The 10,081-nt window shown below is 48.6% G+C and overlaps 1 protein-coding gene across 1 annotated transcript in view; it reads right to left on the bottom strand.

Moving 5' to 3' along the window:
• MARCH2 (membrane-associated ring finger (C3HC4) 2, E3 ubiquitin protein ligase) overlaps positions 1-9,568 on the bottom strand; it is a 22,605-nt gene extending 13,037 nt beyond the window's left edge. The window contains exons 1-3 of the mRNA XM_009322992.1: positions 9,498-9,568; positions 8,388-8,614; positions 3,782-3,977 (exon numbers count right to left, since the gene is read on the bottom strand). Coding sequence (XP_009321267.1) covers positions 3,782-3,977; positions 8,388-8,614; positions 9,498-9,521 — 447 coding nt within the window. The 5' untranslated portion in view covers positions 9,522-9,568. The remainder of the gene's footprint in view (positions 1-3,781; positions 3,978-8,387; positions 8,615-9,497) is intronic.
• Positions 9,569-10,081: the final 513 nt, after the last annotated feature.

Genomic DNA, 10,081 nt, shown 5'->3' with positions numbered 1-10,081 from the left:
GCCCTCTTCTCAGAAACAGATGAACAACTTGGGGATGACACTTCCCAAAAGTATTTGGTGAAGAGTTTTGGCCCAATCTGGTGTGGGGATGAGATTACACCAGAGTGCAGACAGGTATTAATGGAAAGCGCCAGCAAGCTGGCAAAGCAGTTATCAGCTCTTTCAGAAGGGCTCTGCACTAAGGGCAGAGCCTCTGCTAAGAGTAGGCACGCTTCTGAAAGCAGCCAAGTTCTGTAAGTTGGCCTCTAAGTGAACAAAAAGCCCAGGCAAACATCACATGGCGAAGCACACTCATCGTCACTACTTCTGATGAACACAGATTTCGGTGGTGCAGAAGCTCAGAGCAGTTGCAACAACTCCCAAGGAAAACAAGAAACTGAACTCCAGGACGTTTTCCCCAGTCTCCAGGCAGGGATCAGAGCATTTTACAGTGTGGTGGAAGTAGTACAACAAAACCAGGCGGTTTTTCCAGCCAGGTGAGCCACTTCGCTCTATCCGGAGCCCTCAACTCGTGACATGCCAGGTACACAGTGCACATGCCGATCAGCTAAACCGCGTTGTACGGAGACGCAGCACACCTGCGTGCCTCAGCCACAGCACACACACTGCTCAGTGCAGCTTGTACTGGATTCGCAGCACTGCATCACATGGCGGGGAAGCACTGCTGGCCCCTGGGAAAGAGCAAGAGCAGGCTGCTACCATGGGATTTATTAAACCAGGCTACAGGCTGCTCCTCAAGCCAGGGAAAAAGCTTGCTGCCAGTGAACCGCAGGCAAGGGAATTGCTCTAGGGCTGTATGATGATAGCGAGCTGCACGTTAGACTCTGCTCTATGGTAGGGATCACTCTCACCGGCTAATAGCAGACTTTTGATCAAGTGCTTACCAGCCTCCAAACTCACAAGGCACTAACAGCACTTTATGCAAGCTGTTCCCCTGGCAGACACAGGAGACACCAGAACAGGGCAGATTATCCCCTTCACTGTGCTCACAGACAGTCCCCAAACACAAGTAGCAACAAATAACTCACATCCCAAAGCCTTTCACAGCTATCAGTAATGGCGTGAGGGGTCTATTCCTCTCTGAAAACACAGTGGCATTTTTCTTGTGTTTGAGGCTTATTAAATGCTGCCCACCCATCATCTCTTAATGCTCACAAATTGCTTGTTGGTCACCATACCCTTACAGGATCCAGTTCAGAGGGGCTCTTCACAGATTTCAACAGGAATTAAAATTTGATTGTCCTGGGCTGCTCACTCATCCACCTTGGAGTACAGACAAGGCAGCACACAGAGGACCCATGACTTTCCTGTCGCACTGTTCCAGCAAGCTCCTCTTGCCTGCTGGAGGCAGAGACATCAGTGTCAGAGGAGAAACTCCTCCAATATATGCTGGTCTTTGAGCTTTTTCTCAAGTATGCAGTTTTCTAAGCCTGTACTTGTTACGAGATGCTACAGCATTTGTGAACTATGGCTAAATACGCTTCCACATGTTTGTTTCTGGGCACGAATACTTTACTAGCTCTTAAGCGAAAACATCTGAAACCTGCACTCAAAATTTTGGCCCACGTAAGCCCTAGCAAGCTCACTGTTACTGGGCTTGCCTGCAGTGTGTCCTCATAGCCAAGATACAGCCCTTCCCAAATGTTTTAAAGCAGTGGTTTTCAATCTCTGAAACAACCATTTGAGAGTTTTTGGTCAAAGAGCCATTCTATATGTTTTAGCAGCTGGGAGAAAAGTGGTAAGACTGAGACAGCACTAACCACTGATGTAATGCTCTTTTACAAATTGATTTGCTAAATACATGGTTTGGTTTAGCACTGTAGTCTAGAGCCTTCTCCTGTCTGGGGCTATCAAGTCAATGACAGTCAGTTGTAAATTAAACAATCATTAAAACTTAATATCAATTTTGCAAACTGAAGCTTGAATTCTTCCCCAGTTGGGCAGCTCTTTTCCCCTCCAAGGCTTGCTGGGCACCCGGAGGAGATGGAAGTGTGGGAAGGAGAGCTGGGGACTGCAGGAAGGAGGAGGGGGCAGGTATCATTTCCAGAGACAGGTGGGAAGGGAAAGGAAATAACCTCTAGAATTGATGGGAATGGAAACAGAGATGGGAAAAGCAACTTAGAATTCCAGTTGTGACTTGATTTTAATCAAACTGATGGAGCAAGGGGAAGGAGAGAGCAGAGAAGAGCAGTCACAGTTACAAACCAGAATTAACCCCCGCCTCCCCACACATACACTTCTGATGGCAGGCACCAACAAACGTCTGATAGCTTACAGGTAACAGCAGTCTGTTGTTAAGAATCAGCTCACAGACCTCCTTCTGCAGCCTCACTGACGACAGTGCAGCAGCAGCAGCACTGCCGTGCATTGGGTTGAAACACTATTGACAGGAAAAGTAACTTCTGAAACAAAAACCAGAGCTATGTGCCATAGTCCAAACACAGCCAGGGAGGCACGAGATGAAAAACCCTGCAGGGACAGGGTGCACACAAAGAAGTGGAGTATTTGCAGTGGCGGCTCCAGACGACACTTTCCTACTTCTGTCACTGCTGATGGCTGCAGGACTGGGGGGCTCCCAAAATTGTTAACTGTAAATCCCCACCTGCAGACTGATGCTTCTCTGCAGTTACACATCGTGTTGAATGAACACCCAAGACCAACCTAGCAGCAAGCTGACACAGGGAAGAGCCTGCCTGCAGTTTCACAGGCAGTGAACGGGATCTGAATGGGGTGCAGGCAGTGAGGGCTGCAGGACCTTGCTTTGATCTTCCAGGTTGGACCTCAGGTGTGAAACCATCTTCTAAAACAAACCGTTACAGCCTTTCATACTGTAACTCACTGATTTACTTATTCCTCTTTGGGGTTGTACACTTGAATTCTGAGGTCAGAAGATGGCCTAGTCCAAGCTGCCCTTGTTCCCCACATGTAAAGGGCTTCACTACAGGCAGCTGCTATAAATTTTGGGGGCCAAAGGAAGTCTGAAATGTGAGCACAGCAGACTGCCTAAACAGGGGAATGAAGAGAGCCTTGTGATAAAAAAAACAAAACAAACCCAATCCACCAACCAGAGCCTGGATTGTACCTTCCAACTCTGAGAGGCAGATGGACCCATCAGGAACCTGGTCCCCCTATGGTCAAGGCAAAGAGGAACATAAGGACTGGCTGAGCCATGTCCTGCTTTCTCCTTTGACTGGGGGGAACACAGGGCAGCGGCAGGGCACCAGAGCTCAGCAGCAAGGAGCAAGACCCAAAGGCTTTGAAGCATCCGTCAATATTAGTCAAGGGAGGGCAGGTCTTTTAAGAACAGCATCAGCAATCATCACATCTCACTTTTCAGAGCAGAGCATGACAAGGAAGTCACATGCAAAAGAGCTGCACTAATGCAACACTCTGAGATAAGATTAAAACTAACAGGAAAAAGGAATATTTCCGAGAGCTTCATATTTCAGTCGGTCATGTGGTGACCTCTGCGTTTCAATACTCAGGCATTAAAGTATATCTACAAGTGCAATGTTTTCCATAGTCCTACAGCCTGCCACTGGTACGTAGCATGTGGGGGGTTCACAGGTAAAAGAGTTGCCCCAAACATTGCTACTGCATTTTTGCAACTACATCACTTGGTCTGATAAGAGACTTGATCTCTCTAAATAAATTGTTCTTTGTGAGTGCTAAGGTACTGCAAGGAAGAAGAGACAGCAAGAACCACAAGGACAGTAGGGCAAATCAGTCATTTTCTCTCAAATGGTAAGGAAATAAAAGTGAAGCAGGAAGAAAGCGGTACCTCTGTCAAAGGTCTCGGTCTTCTCTCTACAACAAATTCTGTGTGGCAGAGCTCACAGTAACTTGTGTTGGAGGAGGATAACCATTTTTCCAGGCAGCTCTTGTGCACGGTGCCCAGTGTTCCTGTGCAGTCACATGGGGAAAGCAGTCCCTCCCCATTTCCACCTTCGTGACAGATTCGACAGATGGGACCATCACTAAAGAGGCAGACAAACAGAATGAAATCACGGTCAGAGCAGGCAGAATGATACAGCCACATCGGAGAATGGGGTCCGACCCCACCAAGCCCCAGAAGGGCGCATGCACAGCAGGCAATGCGTGGCAGAGCGTGCCAGGCATGCTGCAACTCTCCAAAGCAGCCTGCTGCAGCAAGAAACCAGTCTCAGGGGAGCATGGAAGTGCCTGGCACATTTTAGGTCAGTAAAATCTGGAAGCCATGGTGATGAGCACCACAGCACACAAGAGAAGCTGGCACGTCAGCCTGTCCAGCTCAGCAGGCCACAGAAGGGACTGCAGCACATGTGCCTCACAGTCTCCAGCTCCGCTCACAGCAGGCAGAGAGGCTGACACTGGACCCGAAACCAACCCTGAAGCACTGATGCAAATCCAGAAGCCCAAAGTGAAGCCGGATGATCCACACTAGTCACAGCGTGCCCCCAGCCACCTGGAGCCACTCAAGAGGTTTGCAATCATAGTCGCATTTATCAGAACGCCTACCCACTCTCACCCCATCTCTGCTCTGCATCCTGGGTTTAGCAGTAACTGCGTAAGGAACAGCGATATCTACAGACACAACTACATTGACCCTGGAAGCTCAGCTCGCCAAGGACACAACATATTTCATGGCAAGCAGTCATCCAGACTAAGGCCTCGGCATACAAGCCCTCTGCCCATCACAGTGCAGTAACTCACTCAGCATCCTATCTGCACAGCACCACGCAGAGAACCATTCCGCAGCGTTCAGGCCTTTAACTGGCTGGCGCTGCCTTGGTGCTTCAACAACAACCACTTCTTACCCCCTCCTTGGCGAGAAATTTCAACTACAAAAACAAATCTCTTTGATCACGCTCAAGATCTGCTCTCGTGGGACCTCACAGAACCAGAGATGCTTATCAAGGGAAGTATCAAACACTTTCAGAGACACTTGCAACCTTCCCTACAGGAGGCCTGCACTGCTGATAGCACTCAAACCACCCATTTGTTCCCAAGATGTTCCCTCACGCCTCTAACTGGCGCCACTGACTGTGGACTAAGGCGCTACTGCTCCAGCATCCAGCAACCGTTAGCTCAGGTATATCAGATGATATTCATGCGACAAATTTCCATCACAGACTAAAGTAATTTTTTTTTTTTTTGCGCCTATGTAAACTCAGAGCATCCAGTGTCTGCCTGTAGCCAGGACTTTCTCTAGCTGCACAAAGAACCAAATCCTTTTCACTTGAAATGTCTCATTTGCTTGTTTTGTGTACTATCCCCTAATTCTTGTCCTGTAAAAGACAATGTTTTCCACACCCTCCAGATTTACAGACCTCCAGCCTGCTCAGTCACCTCCTTCACGAGCAGAAGAGTCCTAGCCTATTCAGTCATGCCTTAGACAGAAACACATCCAACCCTTCTGATCACCCTCACTACCCTTCCCTCTACCTCTTGCATTTCCAAAACATCCTTTTAGAGCTGCAGGGACCAGAGCTACAGTTTTCAAGATGCGGATACACGAGGGATTTTTGCAGTGACTGTGTTCTGTTCTTCATTGCTTTCCTAAATCTTAGCGCCTTATTTGCCTTTTGGTCACTGCTGCACATAACTGCCACATGTCCAAGATCCCCTCCTCCAAACCCGCGAACACGTATGTAAATCTCAGACTATTGTTCTTCATCTGCATCACTGCACACTGAACTGCAACCATTATTTTAGCCTGCAGTCATTTCCAATAACATTCAGTTCCCTAAAGTCAGGCGTCTAGTGCCATTTTAGGTCCAAGGGCATACCAGCTGGCATGTGAAGGCACAGGTTTCCTAGAAGCCCTGTGCCACATCTGCCAGCCCCATAATGAGGATGACTTGGGCTCCCTGGGAAACCTCAAATGGCTCTAGACACCAAAGTTCGCTATTCTCAGCAATTCAGTACATCTCTTCAGTGTTCGCCGTTCGAGATCATTTAGGAATAAAATGCTGGACAGCAGAGGCCCAGTGCAGGGCTACCCTCCCTGGACCATGAAAACAAGCCATTCACTAGCATCTCACTTCTTTCCCACCTTCAACCAGCCATTTCTTTCACACAACAACCATTCTCTTACATTCACAGATGCATGGATTTGGGGGTGGGAGGGAGGGTGAGAAAGGAACATCTTTATTTCAAAGACCCTATTGCATGCCCTCTTGAAATCCAGGTGAGCTGTATCAGCGATCATCTTTTTCCACATATTGCTGACAGTACAAAAGCCACACCGATCCCATCTCACAGTTCATACTCCACTGCTATTCTGACTTTAAAAAAAAAAACACCTGACTGCAAAAGAAGTTTGTGGAATTGCAACACAACAGTCAGAACAAGCAATTTGCAATCTTCAAAAGCAGTAGCACTACTTCCATTAGTTTGCACAATCAGACAAAACAGAAAGCAAGAGCAAGACACGGAAACACAGTGCAAGGAAAAGTAGTGTACTGGGGAAAAACGGTGGTGGGACATGAAGGGAGGAGAAGAACCAGCAAGAAAGTGCACGTCAACTCGCTAAAGGAGAAGCAAGACTCCTCTCCTGGCGTACCGTAGGAGGTGTCTACCACTTTCAACTCAATGTTTAGCAGCTTTCATCCCAATTAGACTTTTTAATCATATTTAGGGCTGTGAAGCAACATACACCCGCTGCACCATCCCCTTCTCTCTGCTAAACATCAGTGGTGAACCACTGACCCTTCTTCTCTCCTCATTTTCATGTGCTTTTTATTTAGGGGACTTCTGCAGCTGGGACAATCCCTGCAACAGGAGTCTGGAGAGGTGTTGGCAACTCCATCCTCAGAGATACTGAAAACTGCATCGGACAAGGCCCCGAGCAGTCTGATCCAACTTTGAAGTCGGCCTTGGTCTGAAAGGAGGCTGGACTAGAAGTCCTCCAGAATTCCCTTCCAGTCTGAATTATTTGGTGATTCTGTAACCTTTATTGCCATAAAGCTCAGTGCTGTATCAGAACGACAAAATTACAGTCCACTCACACAGCCTTAGTGACAGGGACAGACCAAAAAAACCCCAAGCCTCCAGTGCTCTCATGCATCTGTTATTTCCTAAGAAAAGCATCTGTAAGATATTTCATCCATTCTCTTCCTGTTTGAGAAGTTTCATATTTCCAGCGCATTAATATAACCTTGGCTACCAATAAACAATCCAGAAGGAAAAAATTTGCTGACAGTGCGACAAAAGAAATTCTTATCAGACTCCATTTTCCTTCCTTCCTATCCGGAGGGGGAGGGCGCCTGGTCACACTCCTACATGATACACCCTCAAACACAGTTTTCCAGCAGGCTGTAGAGACCATGTCACTAACTCAACCTTCCAGTACAGTCATGCTGCTCCTGGCTTCGCTTTGCTAAGTGCTGGTGACAAGAAAGAGACTGAAACCACCACCACCAAAAAACTAACTGGCATCCGCATGAAGACACTCACATGAGGAATCCTGTTGGTTTTTCTTTAACCTGTAATCCCAGGCAGTTTCCCCACCAGATTTTTACACCTCCAGAAGTTTTAAGGGGTTGCACAACTTCTCGCCCAGCCTATCTGTTGTCAGAGAGCAAGCTCAGTTCCCCTCCTATTTTTATTGACCTGCTCCAGGTTTGCTAGATATAGCAATTACATTTGCCTCAGTTCTCATCTAGCTTTCCTGCTTTCCTCCCCCATGTTTGCAGTCACCACTTTCACACCTCATCAACGTTTGGCCAAATTAATTAAAAAAATAACAGCTGTTCAGACAGGATTTGAACACAAAATGTGACCAGTCTCACTAGCTGGACTGAACAACGCTGCCAAGTGTCCTCTGTTCTGGAAGCTGCTCAAAATACACGATGAGAAGTCACATCAGGAAGAGTCTGAGCAAGTGAAGCTGCCACACGTCCCCTCTAGCAATAACTGGACACTGCAGTTCCTGCAACACAAACACCCTCCTCTCCCTGGGGCTGCAAATCGACACCACGTCTTTACTCCATGACCATCTTGGAACAGGGGCTGTGCTCCATTTTCAGCCCTTAAATCACCTCCATGAACATCACGCTGCCCTTGCTAGCATGGCGTCCCACCTTCACTGCTACTCAGCAAGGACTTGGCAGAGGGACATGGCAAGAGGCCGCTTGTGCCGTCTCACACTGGAGCAGCCGCAGGCCTGGGGAGTTTTGATGAACACACGAGTCCCAATCCACCAGCACATGTGACTAGCGTGAGCTCCCGCAAAGAGAGCACAGGCCTGGGAAGCATCTGGCTAAGAAGGATTCGCACTCGCTATTAGCGCCCCGCCAAACTCCTTCACAAACAAGACTTTGTTGTCTCCCTCTACCCCTAGAGCCACAAAAAAAGGGGGGAAAAAAAGCCCAGATGCAGTCATCCCAAGCCTGAAGCAGCCTTACCTCTGCGTGCCCAGTGCCTTGATCACCGTCGAGAGGAGCCGTCCATCCTTGGCGGTGACCTGTGTGACGTACTGCGGGCGACTGATGTCGGAGTCCTCCACTGACTTGGAGAGGGCGGCGCGTCCGGGGCAGTCGCACAGGGAGCCGGGGAGGTGACAGCAGTCGCCCGTCGTCATGGCAGCTCCGGACCCCTCTGCCCCGGGGACTAGCACCGGTGGCACGGAGACCTGTGGGAATGGGACCGTGGCGAGAGCTGGGTACCCCGGACCGCCTGGCCAGGGCACAGGCACCCCCTCACCACCCTCCTCCAGCCCCACAGGAGCTGGCAGCACCCTGGGGCCCCAACAACCACGGGTTTTGCTAGTCTTCTATCCCCTTTAATAGGCTTTGAGAGGCTGTCTTACCATAAAATTAAGGCTCCCAGTGTCCTACTTACATAATTGAGTGTCAGAATTGCAAATTTGCCTTTCCCAGAGAGAATTCCTGGTACACACCCTTTAACCTGATGAAGCCTTTCAAACCGAACGTGCCGACGCAGAGATGGGGAAGGCAACCAGAAGCCCCACGGGCCCGTGTCATTCTGGTTACAGCCATCCTGAAAACTTATGTTCATGCCCTCTGTAAAAGTTGCAAAGTTTCACCTGAACACGGCACTTAAACCACTTCACATGGCTCAGTTCAGGGAGGCCCTTCTCTCAGCTGCGTTCAGGTGCTTTATGAGCCCTTTAAAGCCTGTCCACCAAACTCCAAAGGGTCCCCCCTGCCCCATCTTTGATTTTCCATTTTTTTATTTCTTTACAGAAATGCATGCGCTTCTGTTTCCACATCCCATGTGGTACATCCCAACAGCAAACATGCAGGTATTAACCACCCAAAAGCATTGAAAATCCTCCCAGAGCTCCACAGAAAGGGCAGCAGGCCAGTTTTCCTCCTTTCCCTTTCGATGGCTCAGACTGATCGTGATTTTTATAACAGCCATGTGCAAACAGCAAAGCACACCATCACATTTTCAGCACCTCTGCGATTTACCCCTCAAAGACAGCACAATGAACAACCAGCAAATGCAAGAATCAGGGAGAAGATGCAGAGAAAGAGCCCAACGTGACAAACCAGGAGCTGGCTCAGATGAGCCATGTGCAGACGGGAGAGCTCTCCGCCTTTGAGGGAAAGCAGCAGCTCGCCCAAGCTGCCAGCAACAGCCGTGTTGCTCCCTGGCAGGGGTTATCTCAATCCCAAAGACAGGCATGCTTTGCAGATTCAGAAAAATCCCATTTTCTCCAATCTCCTTTAGCCTGGTCCCTAAGAGGCAGCTGTGCAGAAATAAAGAGCTGGGGTTACAATTAGTCACAAGATGAACACAAGCCAACAACATCGTACTGCTGGTAAAGACCAAAATCCTTGTGTCTGTAAACAGGACTGCCTTATGTAAGACACGCACAGTAATCCCTGTGCACCAGTACTGCTGGGATCATAGCTGGAATGGTGTCTCATCCTGGTGGCCGGATTTCAAGAGAGAAACAAACCCATAAGAGAAGTTCAAATGAAAGCAATGAAAAGGATAAAAGGTTGGGGGGGGGCACACCAAACAAAAATAACCCCAACCCCAAAACTTACCAAAGATATATGAAAATAATTAGGTTTGTTTAATTTAGGGGGTGTGGGGGGGAATCTTCAATCTCTGTCTCCTGGAGGTA

The sequence above is a fragment of the Pygoscelis adeliae genome, unplaced genomic scaffold (genome assembly GCF_000699105.1).
Source record: "Pygoscelis adeliae isolate BGI_AS28 unplaced genomic scaffold, ASM69910v1 Scaffold284, whole genome shotgun sequence".
Taxonomy (NCBI): domain Eukaryota; kingdom Metazoa; phylum Chordata; class Aves; order Sphenisciformes; family Spheniscidae; genus Pygoscelis; species Pygoscelis adeliae.
The sequence above is the reverse complement of the archived record's forward strand: the minus strand, read 5'-3'. Positions and strand labels throughout refer to the sequence as shown.